At 41.8% G+C, this 15,426-nt stretch overlaps 1 protein-coding gene across 1 annotated transcript; it reads left to right on the top strand.

Moving 5' to 3' along the window:
- The first annotated feature begins 8,805 nt into the window (after positions 1-8,805).
- On the top strand, positions 8,806-11,791 carry LOC135057803 (insulin-like growth factor-binding protein complex acid labile subunit). The gene has a single exon (XM_063963560.1). The coding sequence runs from the start codon at positions 8,866-8,868 to the stop codon at positions 9,958-9,960; it is 1,095 nt and encodes a 364-aa protein (XP_063819630.1). The 5' UTR covers positions 8,806-8,865; the 3' UTR covers positions 9,961-11,791.
- The last annotated feature ends 3,635 nt before the right edge of the window (positions 11,792-15,426 follow it).

Below are 15,426 nucleotides of genomic sequence, written 5' to 3' on the forward strand. Positions count from 1 at the left end.
CAGCGCCAGCACAAGGCGGTCACTGAGGGATAACATTTATGCAACAGAGCCAGGCATCTATACCATTGCATCAGTAGTTTATACTGCGTTTCTACAACTTCTAAGTTAGTAGAACAACGTGCCAAGACCTCACAATGCTTGTCCCAGTTAATAGCAATTCCCCTATGAGATAAGTCCTTATCCCAGGAACCACAGTAAGAATGAAGATCAAGAAAAGAGCCATGAATAAGGATCTTATAAATTCCCGATACTATATGCATGGGAGCTATTGTCTGGGTGCACAAGGATTCGAAGGGAGTGAGGTCTTTATGAAGGTCGAGCACTCCCCTTAGTGAGGAAATGAAATGGCGAAGTTGCACGTAAAACTAGAAATCCTTCGAAAGGATATTCTCATTTTCCCGCAACTCCGAGAAAGCTTTAAGTTTGCCATCTGTGAACAGGTGGTGTATTCTCGATACATTGGTCTTCCTCCATCTAGTCCACTCCACTCGCAATTCCCAGGGGGAAACAGTGGATTATCAAATATCGATACAAGAGATGTGTTCTCCGTTGATATACTCAGCCTGAATTTAAGAGTTTTCCAAATCGCTAGGGTGGAACCTACGGTGGGATGTGATAGTCAGCCAAATTTGGAGGACCATGGTAAGGCATATAAATTAAGGTTCATTGAGGAGGCTTCAAGCTCAACCCATTGTTTCCTAGTTGGGCTGGGGCGGGACCAGTCCAAAATTTGATGGAGGACTATGGCATAGTAATAGGCCGAGACCATCGGCAGTTGCTGGCCCCCCTGTAATTTACGCCTACACAGATTGGTATGCTTAAATCTGGGCTTTCGCCCACCCCACACAAAATGTCTTATCGCTTTATGTGCTTCTGAGAGGAATTGAGGGGGGAGTTTTCATCGGGATGGTTTGGAAAAGGAATAACAGCCTGGGGAGAATATTCATTTTGACTGTGTTTAGAACTTTAATGTGTCCTTGTTATTACAGGACAAATATCTCATCTGCCACAAATTTTAGACACGGGAAGCTTGTTTTTCTATGTTTTATATTTCTAGGTAACCATGAGTTTAAAAGAATGAGTGGGAATAGTATCCGGTGAGTGATTTGCTGCATTTGTTATAGAAGATAATGGATGTGGTAACTGTAATAGACTGAACAATTTTCAAGTAACAGGCATATTATATTTCATGAAAGATATATAAATCCTCTATATAGAGGAATATGTTACACTGTATATAGGACAAACATTTCCTTAAATGTACTGTACCAACTGGACATTTGGGCCCATCAAGGAGACAGAACCAGTATTAATGGAACCAGAGAAAAGAGGCTCTAGAGGGGGCTATGCAATTATTTTTGCGCACCTGATCTCCCATCTAAAGTGACGGGAGATCGGAAGTCGCAATTCAAATGTATTTTTATCAAGCTGATAGCACCCAAATAGCGGCTAATCCCATCTAAAGTGCTGGCTAGGGTGTCCAAATTCCTGTTTGGGCACCTAAACCACTGACTTTGCCCACATTTCTTCTTGCACCTCAGGAGGCTGCAAGAAGAAATGTTACCCCCACGGCTGACGGGCCTCCAAATGCAGCAACAATTGAATTGCTCCATTTTGTCAGTTTGAATGTGGCTGTAAATTACTCCTCTTGTTTCACAAAACAGTATGGGCCACAGTTATGTATTGAAGCGCTTTACCCAGTTTTTGTCTGGGAAACAGTGTGTGCATGCAGTGCCCCGTTAGAAGCAGAATTACAGACAGGGCAAAGGAGGAGTTACAGATTATTTTATTTATTATTTATTAACAGTTATTTATATAGCGCACACATTTCCTGTCAGAATCCAGTTCATTTTCCAATATGTTTTTGGATTGTGGGAGGAAGTTGCAGTACCGGAGAAAACCCACGCAAAAGGCGGGAGAACATACAACCTTGGTTTGATAAAGCACTTTCGCTCATCAGGTGGAAAATACTAATTAGCATTTGGTGGAAGCTGCTGCTAAGGATACTGGTGGTAATAAACAAGTCAGCTCATCTACTAGATGTCTCAGTGATTACATTACTGTGTACAGAGCACTGTATACTGTACAGCATGAAAGAACAGAAGTATAAATAATATATGGGTAACATGCATATTTTATGCCTCAGCCAGTGTTATGGGGCTCAGGGACAAGGAAGTTACAGGTCTTCTCTTCTTAGTACCACAAACTGTCAAACTCATCACTGGGAAACACTGGAGCTGGTGACCACTCTGAGGAGGCTATAAGGTGTGTATAAGTATGTGTATCTGTATATACTGTATGAGTGCAGCCATTCAGACAGACAAAGCTGGATTTCTGTAGTTTAAATAATGTACATACTGTAGGATGCACATTTTTCCCTCTGACTGAGACAAAATAGTTAACAAACAGAACTGCACAGCTAGTTCATTAGGAGACTCGACAGAACTAACTCTCTAATTATCACAAATTGTAAACGCTGCATTCTATTTCTGTGACATAAAGGACAGATGTTACAGAAGGAGAGTCAGTGTCGAGCCTGTTAGCTGAATTGTGCCGCGCATGGGCATGAAGCTGAAGGGCTGTAATGGGCATAATCCACCCTTATAATCCTGCAGACGGATTTGATTTCTATGCAGGGCTTATGTTTCAAGGCATATATCTGACCCACATCTACCAGCTAAAGGCATTGGAGAGTGGACTGGGGGAGCAGTCAGAACTGGTATGTGATACAGCTAAACAGACATGACAGGCAGAGGAAGGAAGGACACACGCTCATGCACATCACACATATAGATGAGGGGATAGCAAGATACAAGAAAGAGGAAGACAGAAGTGAAGAGAGTGAATTGAGAGAGGATGAGGGAAAAAAGATAATAGGTGAAGATGAAGGAGGAGAGGAGAAGGAAGAGAGACAAAAATACTGGTAGAAGCGAAAGGAAGATATACAGAAACAAATGAGAAAGAAATAAGTGAAAGAAATAGGAAAGGAGAAATAGAGGAGAAGACAGGGAGATATAGAGACAAATAGATATATAAATGATTAATAAAGAAATCAAGAATTATTAACAAGAGATAGAGGAGCTGATTTTGAGTCGCACACTGCTGCAACCGATTTAGCTTCTGTTGCTGTTGTCGTGTCCAACTTTGTTCTAGTGTTAATCAGGCCTTCCCCTGGTGTACAAGCATTTGTCTGACTGTCTTTAGGCACGATGATCCTGCTAGGTGTTTCTTTAGATGCAACTATTGGTCGCACCATCAAAATTTGCACCAGCCCCATGGTAGATGCAGATTCTCCATCAGAGTTTGGCCTCCAATGTGAGCGATTAAGTGTCTGAGGCCACAATCAGTTTAGTGACACGCTTGTGACATTCCCATAACACATCCATATGGATCATATTTATGCATCTGAATAGTCCCCTCCCAGTCATCATTCAGGATCGCCAAACACATTTATAATACATTTTTGATAACGTGTGTATCAATTGCAACTGCACCTCTGTGTACACGGGATGTAGTTATGTGACCGACGGTCAGAAGACCAACGGTCACATAACCTCCCCCTACATCCCGAACACTGACAATACAGTCAGCAAGCCGACTAGAAGGGACTATGCTCACTCGTGGGTGTCCACCCATAGAGGGAGAATACGCTCACCACCGTGCCCGCAGCATGGCGAGTGCAGCAAGCTCGCAAGGGGCTTCACTGCACTCTGCCCCCCCTTCCCCCCACCGACATTCTGCGGCCGGGATCCCGGCATCGGGATGCTCACCGCTGGGATCCTGCCAGCTGGTAACGCAACCCCAACCCATGTACACACCATGAGACACATGTACTGTACAACTTTTAGTGGCTTAAGTGCGTGTCCAATTGAAAAACATTGCCCAATTGCAGAAATATTGCTAATTAGAATCAGGCCCAGTCTCAGATTATCCACATAACGGACGATTTTTATTCCCAAAATCTGCTCAGAAATTGTTGGCGGAGGGGGAGGGGGTTTGAGTGAATTAGGTGGAGAACATAAATTGAATCTAATTTTTTTCTCCCAAACATCGGAACATCGGCATGCACAATCGGGATATTGGGACCATTGCGACCATCGCAATGTTTCTTTTAACAGGGGTGGCTTGGGGTGGTTGATTTACACTTCCCCAGCAGCTGCTGTTGTCTGCTGCCGCTGGGTGAGGGGTCCTGCTGTACTGACCTATCAGCAATGATCGGCAGCACGGCAAACACTGGAGGAGGGCACGGGAAGGCAGAGGGACCTTTCCGATCCCTCTGAGAGCAGCAGCCGAGGGAAGTTTCTCTTCCGTGCAGCTGCAAACGCTGTTTATCTGACAGGTCGCATCCTGTGCGACCAGGTCAGATAAAGCACTTGCTGGTGTGGTCACATCTGATGCGACCATGCCAGGCAAGTGGTTAAGAGAGAATAGAGAAGAGAACTAAGAGGTGAAAATAGCTCAGAGACAGTTTAATGGTTAATTTCAAATAGGGATGAGCATCCATCAATGATTTGCCATTGGTCGATGGTTTTGCCTTCGATGGCAGAGGCCTGATGTTTCTCTGCCATCATTGACAGTGCACAGTGATATATATTTTTTTTGAACTTCACTTAGCTCTGCCCCCTTCACATTCGAGTAGTGATATCATTTGATGGTTTCCATCCATCATTGTAAAATACAGAGAAAGAACTGTAAATTAATGATGGGGTGGGGGGCATAGAGCAAGAGAGAACAAAATGGAAGAGAGAAGGAGGGATAGAGGTAACGCAATGGGAGGGAGGGAGAGAGAGAGAGAGAGACAGGAAACAAAGTAAGAGAAAGCGCAGACCCGGTGACCCTAAAGCTAACTCTAACCCTTATGGAAATGTAAACATTTTTCATTAATGATGTTGACATTTTAAGTTAACCATGTCCACATTATCAATGTCATCCTTCTGCTCTTGAAATTGTAATTGTTGCAAATCGAACTGAGAAGTGGTGACTGCCCAGTAATGGCTAATACACATAGTTCAACGGTTGACTAAGAACAATAGCGAGAGAACAGGCTTATTGGGGTAGATTTATCAGAGCTTGGAGAGAGAGTAGCAACTTATCAACTCCTTACTGCCATTTTACAGACTGTGGAGTTGATGCATAAAGCAATGAAAAGAGCGGGGAAGTGACTAGTGGGGAAGTTGCTTATAGCAACCAATCATCTTTGAGGTAGCATTTATCAAGAACATTCTATAAAATGATAGGTAGAAGCTGATTCTACTTCTCCGGTCTTTTCACTGCTTAATAGTTCAACCCCTGTGTTGGAAAAATGACAGGAGCGGTTTGGTTGGTACTTTATCTCTCTACTTTATCTCTTTCCAAGTTTTGTTAAATCTGCAGCATGGCTAGCTAATATAAAAAGGAAAGAATATACCCTAGATAACATATCTGCATAGGGAAAGAAGAGAGGTAGTGTGAAAGAATCAGTGATGAGGACTACTATACATACATGCCGGGACGTCACTGGGGCCGGGACCCACTGTGCTGAAAAGACCCCACACGCCTTTGGTGCACATGACCGAAAAAGGGGGTGGTGGTGGATGCTTTCTTTCTGCGAAAAAGCTGCTAGTACTCATATAAGTTACAAGGAGATACAAGATTTATAGTAGCTTCCACACTCTGGATTAGTGTGCAGATACTTATTTTATTCATTTCTGATAGCTGATATAGATATATAGAGAACTAAATCCAGAGATAACTGATACTGTATACGGGCATATTAATTATCAGAAGCCGAGTTATGGCGGTGGATAAATACTGGAGCAATTCAATACTGCTCTGGTGCAAGGACGGCTACTGTGAAAAGCAATCGTCAGTCCCTGCAGATTCCTCTGTCTCGTTGTTCCTTCCGCCGGATGCAGGGTCCTTGTGAGCTCAGGGCCTAATTCAGACCTGATAGCAGCAGCAAATTTGTTCGCTAATGGGCAAAACCATGTGCACTGCAGGGGGGGCAGATATATCATGTGCAGAGAGAGTTAGATTTGGGTGGGGTGTGTTCAAACTGAAATCTAAATTGCAGTGTAAAAATAAAGCAGCCAGTATTTACCCTGCACAGAACCAATATAACCCACCCAAATCTAACTCTCTCTGCACATGTTATATCTGCCCCCCCCCCCCCCTGCAGTGCACATGGCTTTGTCCATTAGCTAACAAATTTGCTGCTGTGATCAGGTCTGAATTAGGCCCTCAGTTCACTCATGTGCACTAACACTAAAGAGTCAGACTCCGCAGTCTTAAGTATCACCGCTACTAGCAGAGTAGCAGTGCAAGGAATCGTGGAGACAGCAGATCTTTGGGTCAGCTGTCCGCACTGGAGCAATAATGAATTGCTCTAATTATTTTGTATCCACCGCTGCTATTCACAGCAAATTCCATACTTAACTATCGGGGTCCCCAATAATTAACATGATGTATAGGCCACATAGAGGTATAAGCTAAATATAGGGAAAAGAGATCACTAAAATAGACGGATACAGACCCAAATGCAGAGATAGAGAAATACATACAATGATAATTGAAACATAGATACAGGAAGACACAGTTAACTAAAAGCATACTTGCCTACCTGACCCTCTCCATGAGGGAGAAAATGCTCTGTTCCTGGACTTTCCTGGTAATGTATGATTGCCATCACCTGTGGTGAAACACCTTTCTTATCAATTAACTAGCTCACCACAGGTGATGGCAATCATACATTACCATGAAAGTCCAGGAACAGAGCATTTTCTCCCTCATGGAGAGGGTCAGGTAGGCAAGTATGTCTAAAATAGGTGTATATTTATGTCCCATCATATTTTGTATGTCTTTTTCCATTATAATTAATCGATAATGTTCTGCTGGGACAGCGACTTCAATAAGAGTTAGTCCCTGTGAAGAATCTACAGTAAAATGATCACTATCACTTTATTTCCGGGATCTGACCTGTCCTATTCACTGTGTATGTCAGGCCATCAGGTGGCATTGGCGCAGAACCAGAAGTGATAATAGGAAGAAGAGGTGGATGAAGCCAGCCAGGGAGGACTCAGAAGATCCCTCTCTCCGGCTATGCCCTCAGAGGACAGGTGGCTAAATTGGTCTAGACCACAGGTTCTCAAACTCAGTCCTCAGGACCCCACACATTTCATGTTTTGCAGCTCACCTGTAGATTTTTAAAATGTGACAGTTGGTGATACACAGATCAGCTGCTGGGTGACATGGAAAACGTGAACCGTGTGGGGTCCTGAGGACCGAGTTTGAGAACCTCTGGTCTAGACCACAGGTTCTCAAACTCGGTCCTCAGGACCCCACACGGTTCATGTTTTGCAGGTCACCTGTAGATTTTTAAAATGTGACAGTTGGTGATGCACAGTGCACCTGCCGGGTGACATGGAAAACGTGAACCGTGTGGGGTCCTGAGGACCGAGTTTGAGAACCGCTGGTCTAGACTAATTTCACCATTGAAGATTATAGTAACTATGGTATTCTTCTTCAATTTGCCTGAGGCAAGAGATATCTATGATACATAATTGTAATACTTACCACTTATGGCCGACTGTGTGCCAGTTAGGCAGCTGATCATCACCATGCTGCCATGATTATGGGATTTTTCTATGTGGAGATATACACAAATTATGGTGCGCATACTAAAGAAAAAAGTGTATACCAGCACTGTCTGAAAAATTGCTATAGATTGATGGTTTAAAGTATTATAACAACTATTTATTAAAACATATAGTTTAAAATAAACAAATATTTAAAAATGCCACAATATAGTGTATAATTAATGGTAGGATTAATAGCACTATTCTTATTGCCATTGACCTGACTACTGTATGAGATTATTAACTGGATAAACAACCCTCTCCCAATAAATGTCCACTGATAGCAGCAAGGTTTACCAGGATGTAGTAGAATAGTCCCCTACAGTCTCTCAGCAGTCAACTGCAGATGTGTTAAGCTTAAGGGATGACCAACAAGGTAGCCAAACTCTGCAGAATTGGTTCCAGTGGAGACTAGGGTGTCCACAATATATCCAGAACATAGTAGTTAAAGGGTCCATGTGGCAAAGCTCAGAGCTTAACGCGTTTTGCTGGGTTATGGGCACCCAGCTTCATCAGAAGCATGCTGCTTCTCCCGAGAGGAGCATAAAAGTATGTAAGTACAGTATGCCCCTTACGGATATTCATACAGCAAATAACAGATACAGATATATGGACTACAGATGTGTCCTCATACATCTAGTATCAATACATCATGCAGCAGGAGATGTCTGGAACAAGTGAGCCACCAGGTCACGTACATCTCTGCCAGTGTCGGGTTTCTTTGAGACTGTGCTGATAATTTGATATGAAACACTTGTATATTGTGATTGACTGAGTCTGTATACAAAGCACTACATAATTTGGAAGAAAGTTAGATTAGGGTTAGCATGGAATTAGCGTTAGGGATAGGGTTAGGGTTATATTAGGGTTAGACTGACATGAATAGTGAATGGAGAATTGTATTATAGTCATGCCCACTTTCAACAATCACAATATTGACATTCCATTAATGTCAACATTATTTCAGTATTGACATTGTGAATACCGACATTTGACATTCTGTATGTGTCAACATTCAGGTGTCGATACTCTGAATGTCAACTAAATATACCACACCCGAGTTGCAGAATAGTTGCATTGCATTACCGTGCAACATACATTTCTACAGTGTAGATAGTTGTATGTGTTATAATTTGAAAAGAGTATAATATCCATTTAACAATGTTTTTTTTTATTGCTTCTAGTACTAGAAGATACAGAGGTCAACAGAAGAGGATTTACTGCCTGTCAGTTTTAAAACAAGGAGAAGTAAATGTTAAATGTATTCTCTATAATGTGCTTAATCATGGCCGCACTGTTGGCCCTCCTGTTTCTGATCTCCACTTCAGACGCCAATCCTTCCCAAGCCTGCCCCACATCTTGCCTTTGCTATGACTCTTCTAATCTAGTGGAGTGTAGGGAACTGGAGCTCCTCACAGTACCTCCCCACCTTCCTCACAGTACATGGATGCTTGACCTTCGTCACAACAACCTTAGCCGCCTTGATCCTACCTCATTCCAAGCCTTGTGGTCACTTCGCATACTTCTCCTGTCAGACAACAATATTGAGGTTGTGTCAGCAAGAGCTTTCCGGTCTCTTAGCTTCCTGGAGCGCTTGGATCTATCTAGAAACTTCCTCCATAGTCTGCCTCTTGACTTCTCCAAGGGCCTGGGCTCTTTGAGAGAACTGCGGGTCCCTTCTAACAGGTTGACATCCCTTAACTATGAAAGTCTCAGACACTTGGAAAGTCTAGAGAAATTGGACCTGAGTAGAAATTTTTTAAGTTTTATAGAGCAGGGGGCCTTTCGTGGACTCTCCAGACTCCGTCATCTTCACCTCCAGTCCAACCTGCTAGATTCTGTAAAAGGTGGTTATTTTTTCATGCTACAGAACTTAGAACTCCTGGATCTGTCTGATAACAATATCAGTAGCATAGCAGTGGAGTCCTTCACCTCTCTGCATTCAATTCGACTCCTGGCTCTCTCAGAAAACCAACTAAGTCACCTCAAATTCAAGACATTCCTCAACCTCCAGACCCCCAGTACACACATCCAAGTATCCGGTAACCCATGGGTGTGTGACTGTGATTTACAGAGAGTGTTTGGTAAGATCACTAGTGTGAGGCATCTTCACATAGATGACTATGATAACCTTACTTGCGCAGGACCACCACAGCTCTCTGGTGCAGCCTTGGTATCAGTGGACAACCAGTTGTGTGTTGCAGAAACTGCCACTGTCTTGGTGATTACAATCACTGTTCTAGTCACTGTCATTGCTGCCATTGTAATGGCTGAAAGGAACCGCAAGAAAAGTCAAGAGAAAAACTGGAATGAACCAGATGGTCCATTTGAAACACAGGACAAATGAAGAACATAATTTAAAACATAACTCACATCTCTTTTATAAATTCATACATTCAAGAGGAGAAATGCAATAGATGAATTACTGTCGTGTATGTCCAGGGTTGGACTGGCCCACAGGAGTATGGGGAAAAAACCCCAGTGGGTCCTTCTGCCTGGGGCCCACCCTCTCCTCTATGGATCAGGTTCCAGAATGTGCAGTTGAATTAAACATTATGCATATGTTACATTATACTGCACAGGACTGTGATGTATTCTCTACAGCGCATTGCTGTTATTAATCTGGTACATTATGATGATGCACTAGCAGTAATTACTATATCTATTATAATTAATCAAGGGATAAAGACCATGAACTAACGGTTAGCTAAGTCTCTAAGCATGGGCCAGTTGGAAATTTTTAAAAGCTGGTGTGACATTTGTACTTGTCAGTAGGAGAATCAAACTGACTCTCTCCATTATACATTACAGCAAACCAGACCTGCTACATTCTGGAACTTGACTGTTATGGCTTATTCTGTCACTGTATTTTATCACGCTGCACGTTACTAACTTCTCTATAATAGGACAAGGATTAAGGTGTGGGAAAATCACTCCAAAATACTACTGTTCACACAGGTGGTCTGATTCTGAGTCATATACAAAAATGTGTGCAGAAGCGACTATTGACAGACGCTCATCTACGACTTTAGGCAAATGGCCTGCAAACTCCTTCCCTTATGTACATCGGTGCAGCCAAATGTGCAAGGTCTAAGACACCAACTTTTAGCACCTGTGCATGCTGTAATAGCGATTGGTGTGTCCTTCTATGCTACCATCGGTGGCACAAATGACACTTGCATCAGCCCTATGGTCCCCAATGTGAGTGGATGAGCATGTGGGAAGGCAGCTACTTGCATTGACACGCTCATGACACTCCCATAATACGCACACTGAACAGCCCACTTCTGTGTGCACTAGTAGCCACCTCCCAGTCACCGACCATCACATTTCAGTCAGAAATCTGTTACCTTCTGAATCGATTGCAACAGCACCATTGTGCATACACTCTGTATAACTCATGTGCCATACAAGCTTTTAGACATTTCCATTTCATGTGCAGTTTCAAATAATTGCTCAGTTATGTGAACATTGGCATTGTGTGTGGAATGCGTACGACTCAGAATCAGGTGAAGGCATTTGTGCACATCTCTGAATCAGGCTCATTGTACGTGTTTTTAGTCTGTTTGTATGAATTAAGTACTTCCACTATTGTGTGCCCTGATTAAATGACTGTACTAACAGATTCAACTTACTCAGGAGGAAAATTGAGGAATGGGAGCTGCACTATATTACTAAAGGTCTTATGCTCATAACAGAGGACTTACAGTACAATGTATTGCAATGTGTGCAAATTATATATATTTGAAAAAAATAGATAAAATAAAGCATACAATTAAATCCAAGAGATGGAATGTCCCACATCAATCAATCCACAACGCGTTTCACTGGAGTGTCCGCTTCTTCAGATAGGGAGAATAGGAGAATTAAAGAATTAAAAATATATACACAAAAGGTACTAAGTGCACTTTCAAAGTTACTGGTAAAGGGGTTGTCAATCCCCAAAGGAAACTCACTAGCAGAAAGGTATATAAATAAAACCAGAGCTAAAATAGAAGTTAGTCAATTAATAATAAAGAATTAACTCATGACAACTACTGTATTGTTGAAACAATTTTAATAGAGGAATTTGTTTTTGAACCACAGAATGGACATTTTTTGTTTTTATAATATATATTTTATATTGTGAAGTGATAAATGGGAGATATGTTTGCCCCAGGTTTCTGGTCTATGTATGTTAAACCCCCTCAAAATGTCTGTTTTGCTTATCAGACTTGATTAGAGTTTTGGCTTTTACTAAAGCCTGATAAGAGGTCCTGGGGGTTTGGGTGTTAGAGAGAAGGGAGGGCTCCAACCATAAAGTCCTTTTCAGGTTTTTAGGCCAATGAGCGCCTGCACCTGTAAGAGACTGATATAAGCTGTGTCAGGGCTTGGCTCAGGGCTCACTATCTGGGAAAACAGGTAGCAAGTCTGTTATGAGACACTGTGATGTACTGACTGTAAGTACTGTGCATATGCCTGTAGTTATGGTAGGGGCATTAGGGCCTTCCACTCTCGATCTATGATGTTTAATTAGTGCCCAGATGGGCTAGGATTTATTTTTTATATTTTGTCTCTGCACAATAAACCTAGCCATGGCTAGATTGCATGAAAACCTTGGACTGGGTGTGCTGTTTATCCAGCTGCTGTGTGTTCCTGGAGAGGGCACCCCTATCCTGACCTCAACAATATATATATATATATATATACACACATATATATATGTATATATACACTGCTCAAAAAAATAAAGGGAACACTAAGGCACGAGGAGGCCACAGACACTACTGAGCCTCATTTTGACTTGTTTTAAGGACATTACATCAAAGTTGGATCAGCCTGTACTGTGTTTTTCCACTTTAATTTTGAGGGTGACTCCAAATCCAGACCTCCATGGGTTAATAAATTTGATTTCCATTGATAATTTTTGTGTGATTTTGTTGTCAGCACATTCAACTATGTAAAGAACAAAGTATTTAATAAGAATATTTCATTCATTCAGATGTAGGATGTGTTATTTTAGTGTTCCCTTTATTTTTTTGAGCAGTGTATATATATATATATATATATATATATATATATATATACACACACAAATTCTGCTCCGGCACTCGGCTCTGCCCCTGTTATGGGACTGCCTTGCTCAGGTGCCTTCCTCCAGGGAAACAAACCCTTTGCACTAATCCTGACGAAGGGGGAAACCCCGAAACGTTGATCTGCACGATTACATGTTTTGCTGCTTTACAAGACTCCGAGTGCCGCCTCGTTATTTCCTGCTGGATATATATATATATATATATATATATATATATATATATATAGATAGATAGATAGATAGAAAAGAGGCACTCAAACAGTCATGATAAATGAAAAAATCTCATGAATATTTATTTTCACCCAACCATAGGCATTTCAGGAGGAATCACATTGATGGTGGTGGCTCAGCAAAAAAATTCATTGAATAAAATGCAGCTTATACAGCATCATCAAATGCTTTTTCATAAACGAGTGTCTTGCATATAGAAAGGATGTGATAAAGATCAAACCAGTACGTCCGTCGACCTCGGTCCCATGTGGACAGTTCAAGACCCGCACACCAAGTCACAGTCACCTTCCACCAACCAGAGCCATCCGCGAGCAGACATCCAACATACACAAAACCAATTTTATAGCCCACTAAATACCTCGTTACTCACTGCAGCTGATCAGAGTTCATCACCCCACTGCCAACGGCGTGCGTCTCAGCCTACTGCGCATGTGCCAGACAAACACTTCATAGCGGATGTGAGCCGGGACGCGCGTGCGTTCCACAGCGCTGGGGATTTCCGGGTCAAACACATGACCATCCACGTCACGCCGATGCCGTACACGCTTCTGCGTTCCACGGTCCGGCTAGACTATGGATGTCATGTGACCCATTCCCCGATCCACATAGCCAGCAAGGCATAATGTCACATATGAATAGGGTCGTTGCCATAGTGCCCATGCGATAGATCCAGCAGACTGCCGTCTCCATGTATCATCACACGGAATCACAGAGGCTTTGCCCCCCACATTATTTTGCATTCAATCAATTACATCAATGAATGTACTATAGACACAATGCGCAGAGTTATCAACCAGACGGCACCATAATATTCAATCCGAAAAACCTGATCAAGCAGACTAAGTAATGGGAACTTAAATATGATAAAATACCATGTACATAACATAATTGTATATGTCATTAAATGTCTGCCCACAGATATGGCTACTGGATTATGATTCCACCCTGAAATGCAATGTGCAAAACATGACAATCAACAGTAAACAACCAAACAAAAATATAAGTATAAATAACAAAAAATTGAAAAAACACAAAAGCAAAAAAAAATATAAAAATTAATTAATCCTATTGAGGACAGTGGGCACGAAATGGAGGCAGATCATATATGTAACAAAAAATAAAAATAAAAATAATGAAAAAAATAATGAAAAAGTAGAAATGTCACTTCATAATATAGCCCTAAAGAAAGCATCGAAAGTTATTACTCTCATTTAATCCCCTTGGGGACTTAGTGTCCAACATATGTATCCAACGAGATTCAGTTTGAAGTAACTTTTTCCCTCGATCACCGCCTCTAGCCAATTTAGGAATGTGGTCTATAATCATGCACTTTAGTGCTGCTAGTTGATGTCCATTTTGAAAAAAATGCAGAGCCACCGGTTTATCACTTTTTTGGTTCAAAATTGCCTGCCGGATAGAAAGACGGTGGTTTGCCATCCTTTTCCTAAAGGTGGTAGTGGTTTTGCCCACATAATAAAGTCCACACGGACACAGTAGGATGTAAATGACAAAGTTCGATGTACATGTGACTTGATGTTTAATTGGAATTTTCTTCCCAGAGTGCGGATGAGCAAACACTTTTCCTGTTAACATGCTATTACATGTCGTACATCCAGAGCATTTGAAACAACCCATCCTCCGGGTAGTGAGCCAAGTGGCCTTTGGTTTATTATTAAAATTCTTCATAGGCTGCATCAACAATTGTTTCAAATTTGGACCTCTTGAAAAAGATATTAATGGTTTGTTCGCAACTTTTTGAAATGCTTTGTCGGTTGCAATAATGGGCCAATGCTTTTTCACCGAACTTGCAAATGTGGGAGCATTGATGTCGTATTGAGTGGTAACCACCATTCTATCCAACGGTTTTGGACCTATGGGTTTTTGCCTACCCGAAAAGATAAAACGTGCCCTTTTAAGGGCCTTCTTGATCATTCCAGATCCATACCCTCTTTCCTCAAATCTGGTAGCCATCTCCATAAGTTGTACTTCACGTAGATCTGTTTGTGTGTTAATACGCATTACGCGCAAAAACTGGGAGATTGGCAAACCATTTTTGAGAGAATCAGGGTGATGGCTCGTGGAATACAAAAATGTATTCCTGTCCGTACTTTTACAGTATAGGGTAGTACCTATCCGATTTCCATCCCTAAACACCTGAACATCAAGGAACTCTATCCGGTCAGATTGAACATTACATGTAAAACGAATAGGGCTAGAAAGCCCATTAAGCTTAGATACCATGTCTTTGAAACTATCACAGGAGCCCTTCCATATGATGAAAATATCATCAATATATCTATAATAGTGCAGAATGCTGGGACCGAAGATGGGATAGATGTTCATCTCTTCATACTGAGTCATAAATATATTAGCATACACAGGCGCTAAATTCGAACCCATCGCGGTCCCAGCATTCTGCACATAAAAGCAATCTGCATACTGAAAATGATTTTGTGTAAGAATGATTCGAATCATGTCACAAACGAAATCAACTGGAGGGCCACAGAA

The sequence above is a fragment of the Pseudophryne corroboree genome, chromosome 3 (genome assembly GCF_028390025.1).
Source record: "Pseudophryne corroboree isolate aPseCor3 chromosome 3, aPseCor3.hap2, whole genome shotgun sequence".
NCBI classification, from domain to species: domain Eukaryota; kingdom Metazoa; phylum Chordata; class Amphibia; order Anura; family Myobatrachidae; genus Pseudophryne; species Pseudophryne corroboree.